Below are 24,623 nucleotides of genomic sequence, written 5' to 3' on the forward strand. Positions count from 1 at the left end.
GATATGATGTATGCAACATGTTGCTGAAAAAAGATATATGAATTTGTTAACTCTCAGGACATCACAATGTGCATCCTTCACAGAGATCCTGATTCATTGAAGTCCACAATGAAAACCATGAATATGATAATTCTCATGATGTGTGTTGTTTGTTTCCTTTTCTTTGATGATGTCAGAGGTGGAGTGTCAGACACGAGAAGTAGGATCCACACCTTACAGTCATTAATATACAACAACGCGAAAACCACCGTCAAACTAGACTCTGCCGCACTGAAACAACTCATCAATTTATCCGGTAAGGTATATTCCAATAATTCATTCCAGTAATACCAGTTTCAAATTATCATTTCGATATATTTATTTATACATCATGGGAAGTTTTAAAAGTTAAATTTAGAGTTTCTAAGAAATTATGTGTTCGGTTTTCCATGTTTTGTATATCTATTGAGTTAAAACACAGATTACAATATTCAAATTCAAAGTATCAATGCTATGAAAATGAAAACTAATTTCAGTCGATATGACCATTATTTTGCGTCCGGGAGTTGGTTTTATTGGCGGAGCCTGTTTTCTATCCCCTCTCATAGAACTTGTGATCGCCTGCGGCCAGGCCTTCCTTAACTAGTCTTTTCAAGTAGATATATCTCTGGCATGATTTAGTTTTGAAACGCAGCCATGCTATGTTGAGTAGACTGTCGTCGGTCCTCGAATGAAAATGACTCAGCGAAGGTGTGCTTTCAATAGGATGAGAGCAAAGAAGATATCTAAGAGCGTTAGGGCTATTAACCGCCCCTGTGTGACTCCGCTATTCATCCCGAACTCTCTTGACATGTCATACCAATTCTTTACAGACTGAGTTTGACTATGGATAACTCCATTTACCTGATCAAAATATTTGTTATAGCTAAAGATAGTATCAATGTTTTATTGTAGCAAACACTAGTTCACTATAAAAATAAAAACTACATCTTATTAAAGTATCGATAAAATGTTATTTGAGAGATGTGTTGATGATATTGAAAACGAGCACATGTATATCTAAAGGTAAACATACAGTTGAGGGTTTATCGTCCTTTTATAATTATTTCAGGAACCTATGCAAACCCCCCTCCAAGAGTGAGTTTTTCTGTTTATGTCAAATCCAAAATCTTGAAACTAGGAGCATCCCAGACAGTGGTATATGACGGAATCATGACAAATGAAGGGAATGGATATAACGTTAGAATGGGGGTGTTCGTGTGTCCTGTGACGGGAACCTACATGTTTATCGCAGATTCTCTCTCTACTAAAAGTAACTTGCTACGTATCGTCATCAACAAGCAGACAGTAGGGGCTCTTCAGGTATCGAGTGTACACGCAAATCACCCTTGGCTTCAGAACAGTAGAACTGTCATCGTCAATGCTAAAAAGGGAGACCACGTGAAAGTTGTTAATGTTGGAAATGAGGGCACCATTTACAACAATCACTACTCCGGTTTCTCCGGGACACTATTGTATTGAACAATGTTTTCAATGTGTTTGAATTGTCCCATTTCATGGATGAAAATGAGAATTTGGTAAAATGGGTTAATAAAATGATTGATTGTTTTGCTTTGTTATGTTTGTACCTATCGCTATTTACTGCCACAGTAAACAGATTTCAGTTTGATCAAGTCTTACCAAAAAAGGCATCGTTCATCAGATCAAATGAGACGGAATACAACTCCTCTGGTCAAGTTAATCTTGTATTCTATTATGTAGTATGTCTGAAGCTTGTAATTGTCAACGCATTATGCAACTATTAATCCAAACCTGCCAAATTTCCAATTGTTAGTCATGTAATAATTATTCTTTTTGTCTGTTGATCATATATATAATATAGATATAAGGACCCCATTGGGAATAAGCTAATTTGAGCTTTTATGGGTTATCCTTAGGTTATTATATCATCATTAGTCATGTTATTCATACAGTCACTTATTCTTTAACTGTTATAACGGCATAGTGCTACAGATTATGTTAGGTTTCAATTTGTCATTTTGAATTTATAATCATGACATTCTCTTATATCTTATACCTGAATAAAATGAAATGAAATTCCTTAATGAAATAGTTATGAGATTGATCCCTTTTCGTTATATTAATCTTTTCATCGTGAAAAGATGAAGAAAACAAAGAGTGATCAATCTAATAACTCCTATAACGAATACATAATTAAGAGTTTGGTAAACACAGACCATGGTGAAATAAATTATGAATAAAATGCATATTTAAGTAAATAACTAAATACTGTTTTCAAACTATATGAGGGTTATTTGAGTGAGAGTAAGTAAAGATGATAGACAAACTTTCCGATACGAGCCCATGCATTACATATACTAGTATTTCAAGACAGCTAAGAAATGTGTATCTTATTTATTCTGCAACACAATATGATGTCAAATACGTATCTATTGGCCAACAATTGTAACAGAAAAGGATAAGCTCAGATACTCAATCGGACCACGCTCGTCCTTATTCTTCATGGAAAAGAAGACCGAGACGTAGATTAGCACAAAGATTGCATCAAATCGCTTCGCAGGAAGCGCACGTGTGGATTAACTTAACAAAATAGAACTGAATCCCTGCATAATGCGTTATTTCAAAGTAAGATTAATGTTCACCAGTGATTCAGTTTTGTTATCATTAACGTATTGCAAGTGAAAATTGATAGTGGTAACATACTTTAGATATGTATGGTATCCTAAATGTATTTTTAGCCCCAAAGGTAATGATTCATATTGTAACGTATATATGACGTCATAGTTATAGCAACCGACTCTAATGGCGTCAATCTGCATACGGTGTTTATTTGCGGTAACGGAAATAACTGAATAGTTACGATTGCTCAGAGATTGTGTCTCTAAGGTCAATTAAAAGTAATCTTTTAAACGATTATCGCGTCACTTTTATATAAAACACAAGGAATTGGTAGAAATCCACTTTGGTTTGTTGGATGATAACCTTTATGCAATCAGTAATGAGAAAATGTTATCTCGTTTAAAGTCATCATTTCGCAAATTCTATGGTTGTTACAATGATCTTATTTGTAAATACAACATGTTGTTAAAGAGATTCACACCTGAAATTGGAGTAATGTCAATTTTTTTCGAAAGTGCAAAGTTGATTTCTACATTGAAGGAGAATTAGGAAATTAAAAAGAAAAACTGGGGTTGCAATGCTTAATATTGAGTCACAGTGTTCTAAACATGACTTTTTTGCACTTAAAATTGACTCAAGATTCATTCAGATAAATGTGATTTGTCTATTGGTGTCAACACAACAATCAATCATTACATATAATAGATACATGATCATACATTTCTTCTAAAATTACATATTTAAAAAAGCTTGGTACAAGTAATGGAAATGAATAAAGACCATTTTGCACTTGATATGCGAAAAACATCAATGTTATCAAATGGGGGTTTAAAAAGGACATACCAGGAGTAATGTCAATTTCTAATATTTCACATCATTTTTAGGGTCTTGTCCTAAGATTCAAAGTAGAAATAAAATTGTGGGGTTTAGAAATCAATTTTTTTTTAAATTATTAGCAAAAATACCGATATTTTTTTACACAGAATTTCAAATAAATTAATTTAAACTTTTTTAAGAATCAGCAATCTGTTTGGAAAACTATATCAACCAAATTAAATAAATTACAATATTGAACTAGTTCCCACTACTTGTATCATAAATTTCAAAACTGAAATACACATATAGGGGTATAAAATGAAGATATATTTGATGAAACTGTAATATCATGCAGATTTAAAACATTTTGATTAATCAATCCTTCCGACACAAAATATAGTCCCTACCAAACCCGTTCAAAATTTGAATTGACACATTTTCAACTGGATATGGATCAGTATTAGATGTGTTATGCATTTGCACATTGTTATGCGCAAAAGCTCAGGAGCTAATTCCTTAAACCGAATGCTCTCTGCTGTGTTTCTTACCAATTGCTAGGCCATTCTTTATATGCAAATCTTGATTACGGATTACTCCGTTTACTTGATCAAGATAGAGGGCTAACGCTGAATGTGAACGGTCAACAGGGGCTGCTTGCTTCTTCTCGGCACCTTATCCCATTTCAGGTGTGTCCATGGGTCTGTGTTTGTCCAACTCCCTTGCTATTGGTCAGAATCTACCCATAATAAAGCAGCAGAATTTACCAACAAAAACAATTAAACAATTGATAAGATTTATTTACAATTATTGAAAGAAAATCATAAATGATAACGAAGTACTAACGTACAATAGGTAAACAATAACACCGTCCAATCACGAGCTGAAACTACACCTAAAACAGTAAGTCGGCTGTTAATTTCAATGAAATTCCGGTAATTATAGTACTCAGATAGACATCCAAATTCTTAAAGAGCTTTTCTACCGGAGCTTTTAAAACTGTATGACCCGATGTTCATGTATTATTTTTGTACATAATTATTTTAAAGCAGATTAATTACTTCATAAAGTTATTAACTTTCCCTTAATTACATGTTTGAAAACATGTGCATGTAAAAGAAAACAGTGAGGATATTATTTAGAAAGTAAATATAGAGTGGTACAGATATAAAGTATCCCATAAATTATACAGTGTTAGACGTCTATAAATAGACCCAGGCGCATCAGGGGAATCCCAACATGATGTATAACTCATACGCAACTGTCTAGTTTTAAGGCTGAAAGAGCGTAAAACAACGAATTACTAAGAGGTATTTGATATTTTTATTTCTATTAAACTTATGGCACGGTACTGTTTTAACAAAATACAAATCTTTACACAGATAAGACCACCGATGATCTGAAAGTTTGAACTGGTCACGTGACTGTCACTTGAAATGCCAGAGTGACGTGGTTATATGTAAACATTGATTTAAAATCAAACAATTTTGGTTAAAACAGGTGAAATGATGTATGATATGTCATACAACCTCATAACTACATACGTGCGATGATTTAATAGCGTTTTTACGAGATGGAAAAATATATTGTAATTCGGACCATGCAGCTTTAATCATACTATTCACAATGTACTCATAATAAAATTCCATTTTCTGGAATATTCACGAAACGTACAGTCATGTAATCAGTGTTACGTCATCTTTCTACTGAAGTGATAAACATTGAACGTCCAGAGCCATCTAAGTCACAAGTGTCAATCAAGTACAAGTATTACACAACAACCTTACCTGATCAAGATTTTTAGACGGACTTGACAGCCGATTTGTAACAGGATCGAACACTGATATTGTATAAGTTAGTACTGATATATTTTTCTTTCTATAATTGTCATTAAATTTCTTAACATTTGAAATAGGGGAAGATAACGAACAGTGATCAATCTCAGATCTCCTATAAGGAATACAAAATGAAGAGCTGGGCAAACACGAACCCTCGTACATACAAGGGGTGGGGTCATGTGCCTAGGAGAAGTAAGTATATAAGGAGAATTAAATATCACATGTTGATCGGTCACACCAACTGTGAGTCCTATATCTTGATCAGGTAAACGGAATGACCCATAGTCAAAATCTATGTGTAAAGAATGACTGATAATTTGGTATGAAACACTTTAGAACCCCTTTATCATCAACTTGTTTGTCAGTGGTCCGCCTCGATTTAAAAACTGATCATACACAGACAAACTCTTTTGTATCGAATCAGTTGAGAGATATAAACACCATATTCAGGTGATAATGAAATATTTTTGATGATAAACAGTTTTCCAATACAACCTACGATTGGGTGAAATGCTGTCTGATGTGTTTTATAGCCATTGTTAGGCCGTTAGTTACATACTGATTTCGCTACGGATTACTCCGTATACCTGATTTTGATATAGGGCTTACAGCGGGTTTTACCGGTCGACATGGGATGCTTACTCCTCCTCTGGTGTGTCCAGAATCCGTGTATGCCCAACGTTTAATTTTGTATTCCTTATCGAGAGTTATGATATCAATTACTGTTCGTAATCTTCACGTTATCTTCGTGCACTAGTTTTGAAAATCATCAACACATCTTTCAAATAACGTCATATCGGTACATTGGTAAGTAATAGTTTTATAGTGAACTAGTGTTTACTTCAATAACACATTTGAAATATTTTGATCTCCTAATTAAAGACTTTGATACTATCATTATTTAAGTAAATACCTCAACATCAACATCATAGTTGAAGGCCACAGCAAGAAACTTTTACTGCGGATTTGGGAAAAGTTTTGTGGCCTCAATTTTTAATAAAAGTTCCTTGGAATTTTTCAGAAGTTACATTTGATAAACACTACTTTTTGCAGATGTTGTGGTAATCGCTTTTGAATACATTCTCACTAGAAAAAAAAATCAAGGTCAGCTAATAAAGGAGCATGACTCGTGCTCATGGAATTCCAACAAATTGTGGAAGGCCCGATCACCAAAACAAGGTAGATATCGTCACTAAGAGAGTTTAGTATCTTTTCAATATTAAATTCAGAGTACTTATGCTTAGAGTCAAAGTTTTGTTTAAGAAAGTAATTTTCTGGATGAATAATCGCAAGATAATTATCTAAGTTTGCCATTACAACCTATCATTGGGCAAATGCTGTCGTGTATCATACCGATTGTTAGGCTGTTCTTGGCGCACTGATTTTGACTAAGGATTACACCGTTTACCTGATCAAGATATAGGGCTCACGGCGGATGTGGTCGTTCGACAGGAAATGCTATCTTGATTTACATTTAAATCCTAGAATCTCTAAACTTGAAATCCTTGTATCAATTACTACAAAATTAATCCATACACGAAATTATATTTTATATTTCCATAAAGTGATACCGTACAATTTATTACATGCACTAGTGTTTATAACACTTATAAATGACTCTGCTACATATTTCTAAGTACGAAAGAACAGAAATACAAAGTTAAAGACAATTCTTCCTTAGAATTTTACTAAAGTATCTTGGAAGTTTATCAGTATTGCAGTTACAAACCAATGTGCATTAATACAATTGAGCATACTCACTGGAATCTTTTTTCAATAATTTAAAACATTTAATCTGATTGATTGCTTTTTCAATGTAAAGCCATTTTTATTGTGACACTTAGATCGAATTCACTCAATGGCTTACAACAAGATGCAAGAGGTGGAATATTTAACTGCAGGCACAGGTCTGCCAATTCTTTTGCAATTAAAATTCCTTTATCAGACATTATTTTCTATAATAAACTTTTTTCTTTCAAATGTTGTAAATAATTGTAAAACCTACATTGTTCAATGATATCATTCTTAGAAATGCTTCCTGAATATAAATCTGAAACAAATAAAATTGACTCCCTTGGATCACATACAACAAGAACTTTCAATGTATTAGATGGTTTGTAGTCAGAATAGCACTGACTTTTTTGGTTCAATGATAAATGCTTTCAGTCTTTAACTCAGTACAGTCAAGAACGTCTAAACAATTAGGAAAATCCTGCTTTGTTAAACTCTGGCATGATTTCTATAATTGTACCTCGATATGGCGAGTAACTTAATGAACATAATCTTAAATACCTGTGCTTTGCAACCCCATTAATAGCTGTTGATACCGTTTAAACCTTAATATCAAATCTAAAAGCTATATCTTTCACATTCAAACCATTTTGTAGTCTTTACAATTACTTAAGGTGGGTCCTTAGTCCTGGATTTTTGGGGTTTAGGTAGCATTTTTTTGTTTGGAATCAATAGATTAACATTCAGAGTAATGAGAAAAGGCAAATTAGTTAAGGATTTCCATATTTATTTTCATTACAGACACTACTGAAGTCATGTACCCCTATGTAGATTTTTATGAAATTCACTGGAAACAGTTATCTGTTGTTATTTTAAAATAAAAACAAAACAAAAAATTAAATTGCATTTATTTATCAGGAAACATGTCAATAACTAAAGCACATGTCATTTTCAATATGTTCATCAAGTTTTAGTATAATAAGTGCAAAGTTATTGAATTAGCCTTATTCTCCAAAATGTTAAAAAAACAAACAAATATGGACACAATTTCCTTATAGCATGGTTTACACATCCTTTTTTCTGCTTATATTAGTAGATGTACATCTGTTATAGTTATTTTTGAAAAAAAATCCATACCTTTCTTTAATAATTTCAAATCTATAGCTTCCAGAGTATGTATACCCCCATAAAAAACCTAAGTCTGGCACCATACAACTTAGCTATTCAAAACCACTCATGGATTAAAATTTTATGCAATTTCATGAAAAGACAGATAAATATTCCTTATCACTTTGGTAAAATGTTTGTGAAAAATATAGGAAATCTATTGCATAATGGACTTGATAAATAATTTAATGAAAACAAAGTTATTGTCCTTGGATTCAATATTTTCAAACACATCATTGACTATTCAAATATAACTAAGACTTTAGAAATATTTTATGGCTAACAAGATTTTTTACAATAACTATTGAAAAAGACTCCAACAAAATTTATGTTCCAGTCATTAAATTATTGACTTTGCAAAATCGTATGACGTCACAGGAGTGTGGAACTACGTTAAGCAGCTGCTGGGACAAGGGAAATTTGCCAATACATGTATGTACTTCTTTTCTTTTGACTTCATACATTATTCGATTTTCACTACTTGGGAAGAGAAAAACAAGAAGCATCACAAATCTAACATCGGGTAACTTAGTATAAAATTGAAATAAAGTTTTAACTTTGAAACTTCTTCTTTATTGAAAACTCTACCCCTCTCTGTTTGTCAAGTAGCATTAGAGCAGACATTCATTTTCTTCCTCTAGTTGGCTTACTCTTGAAGCCAATGAAAGCCTATCCAAAGATGAGAATATTGAAATAGTACATAAAATAGTTCATTAAATAACTATTCTTGTGAAAAATGTGCAAATGTTGATTGATTGATGTTTTCCGCCACACTCAACAATTATTCAGTTATCTGGTGGCGCCCAGTTTATTATTGGTGGAAGAGAGAACCCACATATAATGTACCTGGGAAGAGACCATCGACCTTCCGAAAGTAAACTGGGGAACCTTCTCACTTACCGGCGCTAGCGGGATTCGAATGTGTATAATACATCTATAATTTAATTTTACATATTTGCACGCCTTTTTATTGGTTAAAAAATCATTGAAATATCGTATTCCAACGAGAATAAAATGGCCGGCAGTACTTTCTATTGGAATGTTGGGGATTCCTCTGGATGATTCGTATTTATGCAAGGTGAAGATAACGAACAGTGATCAATCTCATAACTCCTACAAGCAATACAAAATAGATAGTTGGGCAAACACGGACCCCTGGACACACCAGAGGTGGGATCGGGTGCCTAGGAGGAGTAAGCATCCCCTGTTGACCGGTCACACCCGCCGTGAGCCCCATATCCTGATCAGGTAAACGGAGTTATCCGCAGTCAAATCAGTGTGCCAAGAACGGCTTAACAATCGGTATGAAACACGTCAGACAGCATTTGACCCAATGCGAGGTTGTATTGACGAACTAGATCGTTATAACGACCATAGAATTTGCGAAATGCTGACTTCAATCTAGACTGTTGAAATCCCTGTACCATCAACTTGTTTGTCAGTAGCTTACCTCGATTTAAAAACTGACTACACCCATTAATGCTGTTGATTTGGGGAAAATTCTGTGATTTTAAGTTTACTAAAAGTTCTTTAGAATTTTTTAGAATCCACATTTGATTAACACCACTTCTGGCATATATAGATTAGGGAATCCTGTAAAGAAAAACTTAACAATTCTATCGATCTATATAAATTTATTAAACAAAAGCAAACAAATATCAAATATGAATAATAATTAATTATGCAAAATGAAATAAACATGGCTATTTGAGGACCCCCCCCCCCCCCAATATAACAACACACGTCTGCTTCTGCAATTCCGGGCTGAGAGTTAAATGTATTCAACCGGGGATGACAATAGTCCAGTGTGCACTTTGCGACAACTTCCTTCATGTCACGAACCCAAATACCAGATACACCGCACACTGCCTCAGAGATACTGCAATACCGTAGCCCTTAACGACTAAATGGTTTCGAACTCAGTGGGCACCGAAACGAGGCTTCCGTACGACGTTACAACCGCTGTGGCGCCTTAGAAATTTACTGATAAAACTCGAAAAATACTCTGTAACACTCACTTGTCCACCTGGAAGCTGTGACAACCCTCAAGAGAACCCACCTGGCATCCCACATCATGATTATGCACGTGTCTCACGCTTTTCGTTAGTACCGACATCGAACTTTGCACTTAATTCCAGTTACACTCAACAAATTTTCAGCAATTTTCTCTCAACAGGACTTATCTCTAACTCATCCTTTCAAAACTGCATTCTTCAGTCCACAAGAAACCCGTTTGCTCAATAGTAAACAATAGTTCGTGGAAGTCGCCATTAGGCCTAACGGATTTAGGGTGGGTTTTTTTTCAAAGTTGTGTATTCACAAATTACTACGCCTATCTCGAAATGACACAGAATGTAGTCCAAAAATAACTCGTTAATTCAATTCAAATCATATAATGTTTTATCATTCAAACTCAATGCTTTACATATTTAAATGATAAGGCATGAATATATTACCTTTTCGTCAGATGGAAGTATTCCACCGAAAAAAAAAAGACGGAAAACTTTGCATCATGCGTTACGTGCAATGATGCAGTTTTCGTCTTTCTGTTTTTGTGTGGAATACCTCCATCCAACGAAAAGATAATATATTCATTCCTTAAATATATAAACATAAGACCAAAATGAAATATATGTGCATTTCCTATTTTACTTCCCCCCAAAAATAGGTAGGGTAGGTTGTAAACATTTCGTAGTATTAAAACATTTTACAATGTATTCGAAGTTTTGGTATTTGATACATTTTGAATACAGGCCTATCTACATTATACATACTATTCAGAGATCATGAAGATTAATAGTAGTCAAAATGTTAATCAGAAAAAATCGAACGCAGAATGAAAAACATATATCAAATATTCTATTTAGATATAAAATACATGTATTTAGGGTTTGCAGCAAAAAGTGTAGGTAGAATCGGGAAAGTGGAAACACTTTGACCTACATATACATGTGCATGCACTATGAATAATGTTTTCTGATAATTTTTAGTTAAAAAACCACAAGGCCTTTCCATCTTTTGAACATGGGACTTCCAGTAATACTGAATTTCCACGGGACACTTTCAAAAGCTCAATGAATCATCCTGCATAACACATGATGAGGCTGTGAAATTAGAAATATCAACTGTTGACCAGTCTGGAAATGTGGTTTGATGAAAGGAAGAAACGTGTGATATCTTCCCAGTTTGCAAGAATATGTAAAAGAAAAAATATATTACAAATACTTTTGTTTCCAGCATATTTGACACTAGGAATTTTACTTCTGAAGCAACTTCCTATGGCAAATGCCGTGAAAACATGGCTAAAGAAAGGTATATTGGAAAGTTCCCGAAGGTACATATTCATGATTGTGGATTGGTAGTAAATCCAAAGTTTTCATCTCTTGCTGCCTCGCTTGATGGCAAAGTTTGTATAGATGGACAAACTGGTGTGTTAGTAATTAAATTATAGCTTAAATATTGAAAGAGGCAGATATCAAGGTATTCCTACACTAGACATTGCACTAATATCAATATACTTGAAGATGAATTTATTTTTACTATCATGTTCTCATAATTAGGAGTGGACTAAGCACAAGTACCATCACTTGGTACCCTCTGTGTTCATGACATTTCACACTAATGTTTTATACATGTTAACAATCTTCAAGACAAACGCATGGTATAGAAGTGATCTACGGATGCGAATATTCAGATGTTCATTAGATATACTGGATCACTTTCAGTTCACCTGAATTATATGAACCCACCCATAACCTCCCTTCACTATCCACACTCAACCCAGTGGGCCATTCATTTAATCCACAATCGTCCACACATTTGATGAATTGTCCATTCTGATCTAGAATGTGTAGACAGGCATTATCGGGATCTGCCACAATGATGTGACCCATGGAATCGGTCGCTATTTGTCTTGGACTAAATGGCTCCTGTCCCGTCGGTGGTTTGTCGTTGTATCGAAATCTGACTTTTCCTGTCCTGTCTACCACTACCACTGCCTTTGCATTAAGATCAGAAGCTACGATATCGCCGTTGTTGTTCTCTGTCACAAACACTTCATAGCTCCCTCCTTGATAGATTGGGTTGCCGTGTTCATCTTGATTTATTTCCTGTATGACACTCTGTCCCTGATAAAGGACAATTTTGCAGTGGCAATTATCAGTAGTTTTTGTACTGACCAAAATATCATCTGATCTGGTACAGCACAGTCCCATTGGATGCCAACCTTGTGGTATTGTGATCATTGGATTGTGCCTGATAATGTTCACAGTTCTGTTAATGTAATCAGAGTAAATAAGTTCTCCCTGTTTGTTCACTGCAATGTCTGTAGGGAAATCAAAACATGTACTGGTGACAGTGTCTTGTACAGTTCCATGTATGTCAACACATTGTATCTTTTCATCTTTTCCACTGATCCAAGCTTTTCCGGATTTAATACAGGCTACTTTAGCTAACTTTGTGAGATTTGTTGGAATGTTGGCAATCTCTTTGGCATCTCTGAGACGGGGCAGTGTTGTCAGAGTCATTGTAGCTTTGTATTCTCTAAACTCTATGCAGAGTTGCTTTCCTTGATCCGCTTTTGTTATGAGGGGTAACTGCTTTATATCAGGTACTTCTATAACACCACGATTTAGTTTCGATTTATGGTCGTTGACATCAGAGGCGTTGTTGGACTTCAGAATATCTTTATTTTCATGTACAGTTTGATTCATAAGGGAATTCTGACTTCTCAATTCCGACTGGTAGGATTTCAAAATTTTGATTTCTTCATCTTGGATTGACTGGATCAACGAATCGAATATGTCAAATATGTTGTCTACTTCTAGGTGCCATATCTTTCTTTGATCTTCAGCTTGTTTTGCTAAGTCAGAATTGTAGGTCAGGGATTTGGACAATTTCTCTTCAGCATTTGCATCACATTCAATGTTCTTGGATATAATTTTCTCCATTTCTTCCGTTTCTTTTTTAATTTTTTCTTTCTTTTTGGCAACGATGTCTGCCATATCTTCAATATCATGCCCTTTGTGACGAGGACCCACAACACATTTAATGCAGACTGGAACATCACATTGTTTACAATGGGCCTCGGATCTCTGGTTGGGATGAGACGTACACTGAGAGAACACCAGCTCGATTGTGCGCTTTATGAAAGGAACGATGTCATGTTTTATAGACTTCAGGCTATCAACATGTTTGTTGATGCAGTCTCCACACAGACCTACTTGGCAGCTGTTACAGAATTGCTGGACGGGATTGACACAGCTTAGGTCACAGATGATCAGTTCCTCCGACTGAGTGACGAACGTGGTCATTTTTATTCCCGTTTGTTGATCATATCTAAAATTTAAAAAAATGGAAAAGTAACTTTAAGAAAACGATCAGTGATCGATCTTAAAAATCCAAAATGTAGGGTAAATACGGATCAGGGGACTGTTTTACAAAAAGTCGTGAATCCTAGAATTATTCCTAGGACATAACTTACGATGTATGGCCGTTTTACAAAGATATAGGATCTACGGGTTATTATGAAATTTAAATTACTTCTGTTTGACACACACTCATGACATCCACTCAAACACAACAGAGTGCAACAAAATCTCATTGTAATAGGGGATTCAAAATGGAAAACTGGTACAAAATATGGTACATACTATTCGAATAGGATTATGAATTTGACATATTGATGTCTTGGAAAAGGAAATTCTGACATCGGGGCTCTAAGCGTTTTCAAACACATTGTCATTTGATAAAAGTGTTCTACATTTTTAAAAATAGAGATTAATATGTCTTTACATACATAGATGTGAAAGTTTTCATTATTCCTAGCCGAGACATACCATGTATGCGCAAAAAATTCATAAGCAAATATCAAAATACTCACGTACAAAATGTGGACCTTACCGTCAACAAGCGCAGTGAAACACGCCATTTCGAGATTTTCACCGACGAAAGCTCGGTAACAGTAATGAATAAGGTACACTCATTTTGTATCTATTTGTGACTTTCTTTATTAAAAGGAACAGTTCTCTAATGTGTAACGTGCAATTACTACATAATTCAATAACTTGAAGCATGAAGCAGTTTCACTTTGCAACAAGATATAAGAAATTTTCGTATTCCGATCCCGATCGAAAGTTGTTGACTGGGAATGACGTGTTTTAATTCAATATACATGTAACATCAAGCATTTTTTTTTTATATCACATTTAAAAAAAAACCAAATATATACACATACACAATGTTGTAGAGTTATTTCTTGTAAATTTTCTATACATCAATACAATGCATTTCATAATTCAAATTGAATTATTTCCCTTAGACAGTGGTAAATAAATACGATCATAATAAGAAAGATGATGACATTCAAACAGACAGACAAAGTGATGTGATTTCAAAATCTATAGGTATCTTCCTCTTATTGTAAAGTATTTCTGTACAAAATTTGAAAACTGTACAATGAAAACTGTTTGAGTTATCGTGTCACAAAGAAAGTGTTCATAATAACAAAGATAATGACACATATACAGACAGACAGACAAAGTGACATGACCCCAAAATATATAGGTGTCTTCCCCTTATTGCAAAGTATTTCTGTACAAAATTTGAAAACTGTACAATGAAAACTGTTTGAGTTATAGTGTCACAAAGAAAGTGTTCATAATAACAAAGATCATGCCATACAGACAGACAGACAAAGTGAAATGACCCCAAAATATATAGGCTTTTTCCTCTTATTGTACATTATTTCTGTACAAAATTTGAAAACTGTACGATAAAAACTGTTTGAGTTATCGTGTCACAAGGAAAGTGTTAACGGACAGACGGACAATGTGATTACTATAGGGCTTCCCGCATTTCATGCGGGGCCCTAATAATTCAACACGGCTGAATTTCTAATGTTAGATGTCATAGATTAATCTCATAAAGATATACGTTGCCGGCGCTTCACGATAGAAATAATCCGTTGGTCCATCTTAATGATGTTGAGGAAGTCAAGAGGTATCGAACACCTTACGAACAGAATCAATTTTAAGGCTGTAGCAGCTGTCATTCAAGTGCGCACCATGATTTTTTATTGCCTTCATAGAAATTTAGGTCTATATAATACTTCCTTTGATAATTGTCACACGAAAGTGGCAATGTACTCATATATTTCCTTCAGTATACGGATCAAACAATTGTGACTTGTGCGCTAAAAGATCCATTGTATTTTTGTATATGTGCAGCATAAACCATACTTTTTCCATTTTTTTTGTTTAGATATATGCATGTCATATTACGCATTTATTTCAACAGAACCCTTCACACGTACTGTAGAACACTTCTAATATGCCGGTCCCCAAATTATGGCGCTAAGTGTCCCCGAAGGCGGTTTAGTATCTATGGGAAAATCGTTAAAACGTCTCAAAATAGCAAAAATAAGCCCAAAATTGAATTCCTTTTGTGACATAAAGTTAAAAAAACTGGTATTTAAACACAGTTCTTTAAATTCAAAATGAAAACACAATCCAAAAAGACGTATAGTTTTTGTTCCAAAATAGATACAGTGATAGAATCCGTTGTTTAGGAATATTGTGATGTGTACGTTATCTTACGTAATTCTCCTGAATATTATCGTTGATGTAAGGAAACTGAATTTCATCTGGGATTGAGAAAGGATATTGATTCTTTCTATTTGACGAAAAGTATTTTAGCCAGTTCGACATTGAAAAAAAAACTTTTAAAAAACGTTTTAATCGACATTTTAGCCCAAACTGACCAAAAAGACACTTCATAAATGGGGACTGCCCCAAAATCCGTGTTTAAGTTTTTGTAAAATCTATGTCAAAGACTTTGACGTATCGGGGACCACCGCCCCAAGCCCCCGTTTGATAACGCTCAAAGGCCGTTGAGCTTCTAATTTTATTACCCGAAACATTGGCGAGTTTCACGTATCAGCATCCGAGGCTAAAATAAAAATGGCGGCATGTTAGCAGTCCGCTTATGCACAGTCATCTGTTATTGGAGACAGGTACAACAGAAACTTCAACGTACTGTAAGTATACACATGCAGAAGTACATAAAACTTTGTAAACAGCTGCTATCCAGTGCCCTGGTAGACTAAATATGAAGCAGATATGGAAGACTGTGGAGTGTGTTATTTCGAGTTCACTGGGATATATAGAATCGCCCTATGGATGAAAATGAACATTCTCGATATATCAAGATGTCAAGGACACAACAAGAGATGTTTTCTTCTCATATTGAAGCTTTCGAATAAATTCTGCCTCAAAAGAATATGAAAACAGGTCAGCTAATATAGGATCACAATTCATGCCGATGGGACTTCCATGGAAGATAAGGAATTGACAATATCACCATAGTCTTGATTATCAAGTCTTCCAACTGATTCAGTACAAAAGAGCCTGTTCTGTGTATAATATGTTTTTAAATCTTAAAGTTCTTAAATCGAGGCAGGCTCCTGACAAACAAGTTCATGTTATGGCTGGTTGATTGAGGTATTCGATCAATAGTACTATTTGCACCAAAATCACTCAGGTGTAAAACCATTGAAGACAACCATGATCCACCACGGTCCGAGTAGTTTAACAACATATGCATTACATTACGTTGCTGCCTGCTTCTAGTATAAAATCTTTACGAAAGAGAAAAGCTCCTCTTTAAATATATATGTGGTGCACCATTAGACAAACTTCACATTGTCTGCTTTGGTCTCTGTCTTGTTTACGTTTGCGAAATAACAAATATATTGTGGTAATCACTAATCAATTTACCAAATGAAAGGCGAAGATAGCGAACAGTGATCAATCTCATAACTCCTATAAGCAATACAAAATAGAGATTTGGGCAAACATGGACCTCTGATCTAGATATACAAATGCGTTGTCCGTTTGGGGATCCGGTGAGAATAGGTCCTCAATACCCTTTGCTTGTCGTAGAAGGCGACTAAATGGGACGGTCCTTCGAATGAGACCGCAAAAATCCCCCGGCTCAAGGACCGTAAGCACTGAGATAGACCTAAATTTTGCAGCCCTTTACCGACAATAGTGACGTCTCTATATGGGTGAAAAATTATCGGGCGATATAAACGATTAAACGATATCCAACCAACCCACCCACCAACCAACAAAATGCATTCAAGTCTTCACAGATCAGAGCAGTGACACAACAGCAAGAAACTTGTAAAGGAATTCATTGCCAAGTTTGGGATCCTGCTTGAGATAGTTATGGACCAAGGAACACATTTCTAGAGCAACATGTTTAATGCTGTTTGCAAGTTATTAGGGTATACCCAGACCAGAACCAGCTTTAAATTGCCAGACTGTGCGTCTTGATAACAGTGTTTCAACTGATTCAATGTTATGCTGATAAGACGCAAGGCATCTATGATGATTAGCTACCACTTATCCTCGCCACATTTGCAACACACATGGGATTTTGCTATAATTCTGGATAGAGAGGTTCATCAAGCTACTGCCTTGAATTATAATGACACAAAGACAATTCGAAAAACTCTTGACTGTTGAACGTATTTAGAGAGACTGAGACTTGCTGGACGTTCCATGCTGCTGCCAGGAAATCTCTACAACAAGTTTACAGGAAACAGAAACGTTTTTATAATATGCGTGGTATGACAGTATGCAACTAGAGAGCTGTAATATAGAAAACTATTGTCCGAAAACATACAGAAATCTCCTAAGTTACAACGTATCTGGGAGGTCCCATTTGTTATCAAAAGGGAGTTTGGGCTCCTGTTATACAACATGCAGGGGAAATAATGCTGTCGTGATACACCATGACCGCTTGCAGAAAATGTTATAATAACGACCAGTGATCAATCTCATAACCCCTTTTAGGAATACAAAATTAAGATTTGGGCAAACTCGGACCTCTGGATATACCATGTTGACGATGGAGAAGCTTAAGTCATCCCGTTTGTTATAAAGTTGTTAGTTTGCCGTTAACATCTACTTCAATAAAATATCGAAATATGAGTTACCGTACCTATACTGGATTCCTAAACTACATTAAAAACAAAGGTACATTACTGGATCTAGTAAGTGCTCTACCAAGCCCCTATCTTTGCTTCTCACGAAAATATTAACAGCTGTGAAGGAGAAACGTCAAACTTACTGTGCGACTACATATGCCAATAGTGGTGTTAATCAAATGTGGATTCTAAAAAATTCTAAAGAACTTTTAGTAAACTTGATATCGCAAAACTTTTCCCAAATCAATAACATCAAAACCTATACACGACCATTCCTCACGATAAATTAAAGATTAAACTTTTTGACATCATAGACAGTTGCTTCTTCAACAAAAATGGAAAAAGGAAATATTCATATCCAGTGATCAGTCCTCCAAAAACTTACTTTATTAAACACCACTTTGATTCCATGCACAAGTACTCTGAAGTTGTAATAAAAAATGTGTAGAGTTCCTTATTGACAATATCTTCGTGGTCTTTGGTGATCAGGTCTTCCAACAGTCTGTTGGAATTCCCATGGGCACGAATTGTGATCCTTTGTTAGCGGACCTGTTTCTATATTCATATGAAGCAGAATTTATTCAAAAACTTATACACAAGAAGAAATCTCTTGCTATGGCCTTCAATTCGACATTTAGATATATTGACGACGTTTTGTCTATTAACAATGATAAATTTCATTCATATGTAGATTCGATATATCCCTGTGAGCTCTAGATAAAAGACACCACAGAGTCGTCCACTTCTGCTTCATACTTAGATATTGTATTGAAAGTAGACATTAACGGCAAACTGACAACTCAACTTAATGACAAACGGGATGATTTCAGCTTCTCCATCGTCAACTTCCCATATTTATGTACTGTAGCAATATTCCATTATCACCTGCATGTGGTGTTTATATCTCTCGATTGATTCGATACGCAAGAGCTTGTTCTGTGTGTAGTCAGTTTTTAAATCGAGGCAAGCTACTGACAAACAAGTTGATGGTACATAGGTTTCAACAGTCTCGATTGAAGTCAGCATTTCGCAAATTCTATGGTCGTTATAACGATCTAGTTCGTCAATACAACATATCATTGGGTCAAATGCTGTCTGACATGTTTAATACCGTTTGTTAGACCGTTCTTGGCACACTGATTTTGATTACGAATAACTGTGTTTACCTGATCAGGATATAGGGCTCATGGCGGGTGTGACCGGTCGACAGGGGGAACTTCCACCTAGGCACCTGACCCCACCTCTGGTGTGTCCAGGGGTCCGTGTTTGCCCAACTATCCACTTTGTATTGCTTATAGGAGTTATGAGATTGATCACTGTTCGTTATCTTCACCTTTCATGAAGCAGAAACGGACGACACTGTGGTGTCTTTTAATTCTTCAGGATGTGTATCTTTGTTTCAAGCAGAAACAAATGTACCTTTGGGAGCCTCTGATGAGGAATAAGAATAACCACGAAAACCGGCATATCATACCAATGATATTTTAAAGCGCATAAAACGACCCACGCTCACACGTTGTATGAAGACACTGATTGCGGAAGAGGATGTCTCAGACCAGGAGCCCAAAAGCTCGGGACCACCGCAGACCCAAACTAGGTGCAAGATAATTAAGGCGGGTGTAATATAACTTGGATTAATTTTGTTACATTCTAATCATTCGATTTGACCCTGCTGTATTGTTAAACCGTGCACCACTGGTTGTTCACTGAATAGATGTCTTCTTAATAGGCAGTCCGCGTTTTGGTGTTTTTCGATCATATTGGCCGATATAAATGGTGCAAAACGTAGTACAATTAACTTGTTATATTCCTGTTTAATAAGGTTGGCAGCAAGTATCGAGCACTATTAAACTATAATAGCCAAATACTTTTGATTTGTTGACCCGCAGACATAAATTAATGTTCTTCATTAATTATATTGTAACATATTGTCGTCATTGAATATTATTTGCAAACCATGTCAGTAAAACTAATATTTGACTATCCATAGCAAACAATATTTTCCCGAAATAATATGCAATGAGGATTGGTGACATTGCACAACTTTAACCACGTTTAAGAATTCCTTTTACATTTCATTAAATTATAGTTAGCATTAATGAATAAGTGAAGATAACGAGCATATAACGAACGATTCATCATGCATTTATACATTGATTACGAAAACAGACATGTGAGAAGTTCAAATAGATACGACAGAAACACAAATTATTTATTGACAACAATGCAAGCACGCACTTGTCTTTAAAAATTGACGACACGAACAACTGAAACTTTCAAGTTGTAGAAATCTTATTTATCATGAAAACATCGAAAACATTAATGATGTAAAACTTATACGATACCAATTTTGATGCACCAGATGCGAATTTCGACAAATAATGTCGATTCAGTGATGTTCAAGCCGAAATTTTGGAAATTCGAAATAACAATAAACCTGTAAGAGCTAAAAGGAAAACTAGAGTGTCAAACACTGGAGCCAAATTCGTCCAAGGATAAGAGCTATGCATGAGGGAGATAATCCTTAATTTTGAAATGAATTTCTAAATTTTATCTCAACAATTAAATACATATTCGTATTTTCAAGCTAGTAACGGAGTACTTAGCTACTGGGCTGTAGAGACCCTCGGTAACTAACAGTCCACCAGCAGAGGCCTCCACCCAGGGGTCGTAATGTAAAACTTATACGGTACCAATTTTGATATATAAGACTGTTTGTTATCTTCACTTTTCATATAAAACTGTTCATCGCGTGATTGCCAGAACATACAATGTACATACATACTTACCAGCAATAAACATTAAAAAGTTTGTATAGTTATATACATTTCATCGATCTCAACATACTTAATTGCGTGCACATAGATAAGAGCTACCTTGCATGAAGACGGTGAAGATAACGAACAGTGATCAATGTCATAAATCCTATAAAGAGTACACATGCAATAAAGTAGGGCAAACACGAACCCCGATGAAACACCGGTCATAAACAGGCAAGCGAAAGAATGAGTAGTAAAAATTAGAATGAAAAAGTAGGGCATTGCAATGGGCATGAAACACTCGGACTGGATATTGCTAGAAAAATTATATTGCGATAGTTGGTGGTATATTGCAAGAAACTCTGCAGTATATTCGAATTTTCCCTTTTCTTTAGAAAAGTTTCATAGACTAATATGCCATGTAGTTTAATAATTGAAAGTAAAGGAAAATATCCTCTATTGTTTCTGATATCTTAATAATAATTTAAAATTTAATGCTTAAATTTTACAGTGAAAAACTTTTGTTTGATTTGTATTCAATTCTTAACTTCTGAAACTGTCTGGCTATACAGTATGCGTGTAAATATGTATATATGTGTTGTTATTTTCTGCATGCTTACCGTGTGATATTTTATTTTGTCTGTGATAGTCGGTTTAAGAGTTCTATAGAGCTCATGTTATCTGTTGCTATTGGATACAGTGCCGACTTTAAATTTACTTACTTACTTACTTACTTTGGTAATATACTGTATTTACCACGTTATTGCTTTCGTCCGACAATTTGGAGAGCAAACAATTCTAAATCACGAATCGTTTACATTAAGTATTACTTACTTCGTTTACGTGATCAAGATGGAGGGATCACGATGTGCGTGACCAATCAACAGGGGATGTTTACTCATCTTAGGCACCTGACCCCACCTCTTTAGTTCACAGGGAACCGTGCTTGCCCTACTTATAAATCTGTATAATCTTTATAGGATTTGTTAGATTGATCACTGTCCGTTATCTTCCCCTTTTTATTATACTCATCTCGGAATCCCATAGCTTGTCCTTGTCGGATAGATCCATATTTTCTGTTTAGGTTTTTGATGTTACCGAAAACGTAATTCAAAGCTACATACCGTTACGTCACGTTATATTACAGGTATCTGAATTTTAATCAGTAAATAAATGCAAATAGAAAAAAGATATATATATATATATATATATATATATATATATATATATATATATATATATAAAAGCACAAAAACCCAACAACACCCTACTTTCTTAAAGTGTCGGATCTGAGAAGATACAAGGCCAGTAAAGAAATTTATAAAAGCACTGAAAAGGCCACGACACTGTTGGTAATTTAAAACTCGAATTTTCGACGCAACCCGCGTCTTTATCAAGAGACATATAATACATAAACAAATAACACTCAAAAACGACAAATATTGATAAACTACATTGATGACAAGAGTGATACACTGTTGTACTGAGTGATAAAAATGGTGATGGTTTCGTTGTAAAGCGTGTTTACTGACTATGGTTTTGAGAGTTTGTACCATGGTCGGGTCGGGATGAAAATAGAATTATTCTTATATATATATATACAGATACCTGTGGTTAAATACACACTGTTTTGTTATAGACTATGAACTACAATAGTAAGAAAACGGAATTTCAAGAGATGTTATATGCCGAGAATCCCACCCATTTTACCAGCCAAGACAACAACAATTGAGAATATATCAAGTGCTTTGAGAGCATATTTGAGTAATTTTCTCACTGAACATTTTTTCTAGTTCAAAAACATAACACAATCTCAAAATATCATAATAATTTGATACGTTTCAAGGAGGCTGATAAACAATATTCCCTCGCACGGTATGTCAAACGTCTCGCTATTAATATCTGATTAATTTGCCAACACGCGGAGAAAGTATCGAAAAAAGTAGGCCTAGATGCTTAAATAATGGCGAACATTACCTACTTGTTGCATTTCCGTAGTAAGGAAGTGTATTGCCCTGTTAACCAAGTGAGAAGTTAAGAGACATCATTCTACTTTTGATTTGGTGTTATTCTTCCTGGTATTTCGACGTCATTAAAAACGCAGTTTAATAACATTTGCAGCTACATGACCGTCGATTTTCAGTTTCTCAATTGATAACTATCAGAACATTATAAATTTTATAATATTGTAAGCAAAATGCCAAATTACTCAAAATGATAAATTTTCATTTATTCTGATTTGCAACGTACACATTTCCGAAACTATACGAAATTCTGTTCGGTAATATTCGGTGTCAATAGAGTTGTGCTAATCCGCGGAGCGGAACGGAAATATGCATCGATTCGATGAATGACAAGGTCAGTGTATTATAAAATCAGAAAGGTTTATTACAAAGAAGGGAGGCAGAAATTATATTTCATGCGAATTACAGAGAAAACGGGAAGTCATTCTCAGGTTTGCTTTTTAATATACTTGATAAGTTATGCTAATGCATATGCATTTTAAAGTTATTATAACTGATAATGATTATTTATAACTGATTATGATTAATATGAAGCAAACACTTGTGGATGACTACCCTCTATGTTGTTTTTTACACAAGGCAAGAATTATTAATCAATTTGTCAAATTTATTCATTTTCCCCTGTCTTCCACCTTAACAAACGATTTTATGAGCCTATCCAATACGTTGATAAGAGATTTCGAATTCCGTTTTACAAAAATACGTGGATATTGGTGTGTTGAGACATTAAAACATTAATATTAACTAAAATACCTGTAACCTGAATTAAAAATGTTAAGAAAATGAAAAACAAATTGGGATTAAAGTAAAATCATCAGAGAAAGAAATTGATTTAAGCCAAAATTTACAAAGGGGCAACATGTTGGATACGTAAAAGTATCAAAGAAAAATAAAATAACGTTCAAACTTTGCACATAGGTGAGATTTATCTTTCTATATATGTAGGAGCACCAGAATGTAGCATTTGACGTGTTGTAAAGACTTTGATATCTAAGATAGAGATGCAGCAAAATCAGGAAGATAATATTATAACTGAGAGGTATGGGTGTGTATTTACCTGACTCAGGTACAGTCGGTATGCAGTAAGTTGACCAATCCGGCTACCGTAGCGCCCCCAGGGTCTTGGAGTCAACCGACACAGTTCATCCCACCACAACTTCCTGCAACTGGCTGATCAATGAAGGAATGAAACAAAAATTCACATTTCACTTTAACACCACCACCCTTGCACTTTGTTGGACAAAACACATTCCTCTGGATATCAATTCGATCTCGTGGGTAGATTCACAATTTTAAAGTATCATACCTGCAAGCACTGATGGATGTGTTACAACTAAAACGATTTGTATATAAGGGTATCCTCACAGGAACTGACAGCATGAAGATTTTTTTTTTTTTTTTTTTGTTTTTTTTTTTTTTTTTTTTTACATCAATTGGTTTTAATTTTATCAATAAAAGGCTGTCGAGACTGAGATAGTTTTTCACAACGAAGCAAGAAATGGCTCACCTCTTCTGGTTCTCTCTCACACAGTGGGCAGATGTTACTAACTAAGTATTCAGTATATTTGATTTTGTTGTTTGGAGGGGGTATACCCCGCACATCAGCTTTGAGTTCACTCCAGCTTTTTAAACTGCAATGGTGTCGATGTTGACGTCCTTCCATATGTTGTGAGGTACCCTT

At 35.0% G+C, this 24,623-nt stretch overlaps 2 protein-coding genes and 1 long non-coding RNA gene across 4 annotated transcripts; 2 read left to right on the top strand and 1 right to left on the bottom strand.

Moving 5' to 3' along the window:
- The first annotated feature begins 20 nt into the window (after nt 1–20).
- On the top strand, nt 21–1,587 carry LOC125656113 (complement C1q-like protein 2). The gene is made up of 2 exons (XM_048886698.2): nt 21–295; nt 1,091–1,587. The coding sequence occupies exons 1-2, from the start codon at nt 67–69 to the stop codon at nt 1,498–1,500; spliced, it is 639 nt and encodes a 212-aa protein (XP_048742655.1). The 5' UTR covers nt 21–66; the 3' UTR covers nt 1,501–1,587.
- Nucleotides 1,588–4,660: 3,073 nt separating this feature from the next.
- On the top strand, nt 4,661–11,398 carry LOC130048017 (uncharacterized). Its single transcript, XR_008796853.1, has 4 exons — nt 4,661–4,742; nt 5,348–5,462; nt 8,506–8,600; nt 11,159–11,398. It is a non-coding gene; the product is annotated as an uncharacterized LOC130048017 (long non-coding RNA).
- LOC125656567 (uncharacterized) lies at nt 9,786–23,035 on the bottom strand. 2 transcript variants are annotated; one of them, XM_056143967.1, is made up of 2 exons: nt 22,900–23,035; nt 9,786–13,505 (listed from the first exon to the last, which is right to left on the bottom strand). In XM_056143967.1, the coding sequence occupies exon 2, from the start codon at nt 13,478–13,480 to the stop codon at nt 11,870–11,872; it is 1,611 nt and encodes a 536-aa protein (XP_055999942.1). In that variant the 5' UTR covers nt 13,481–13,505; nt 22,900–23,035; the 3' UTR covers nt 9,786–11,869. The 2 variants fall into 2 exon arrangements, with proteins under 2 accessions (XP_055999942.1, XP_055999941.1); XM_056143966.1 differs by having other exon boundaries at nt 22,896–23,022.
- Nucleotides 23,036–24,623: the final 1,588 nt, after the last annotated feature.

This window comes from Ostrea edulis, chromosome 7 (assembly GCF_947568905.1).
Source record: "Ostrea edulis chromosome 7, xbOstEdul1.1, whole genome shotgun sequence".
Lineage (NCBI taxonomy): Eukaryota > Metazoa > Mollusca > Bivalvia > Ostreida > Ostreidae > Ostrea > Ostrea edulis.

Excerpts from the sequence above, each read along its gene's own strand:
- LOC125656113 (XM_048886698.2), top strand. The coding sequence starts at position 67 with ATGTGCATCCTTCACAGAGATCCTGATTCATTGAAGTCCACAATGAAA. Across the intron at positions 296-1,090 it reads ACAACTCATCAATTTATCCG|GAACCTATGCAAACCCCCCT; the intron begins GTAAGGTATATT and ends TAATTATTTCAG.
- LOC125656567 (XM_056143967.1), bottom strand. The coding sequence starts at position 13,480 with ATGACCACGTTCGTCACTCAGTCGGAGGAACTGATCATCTGTGACCTA.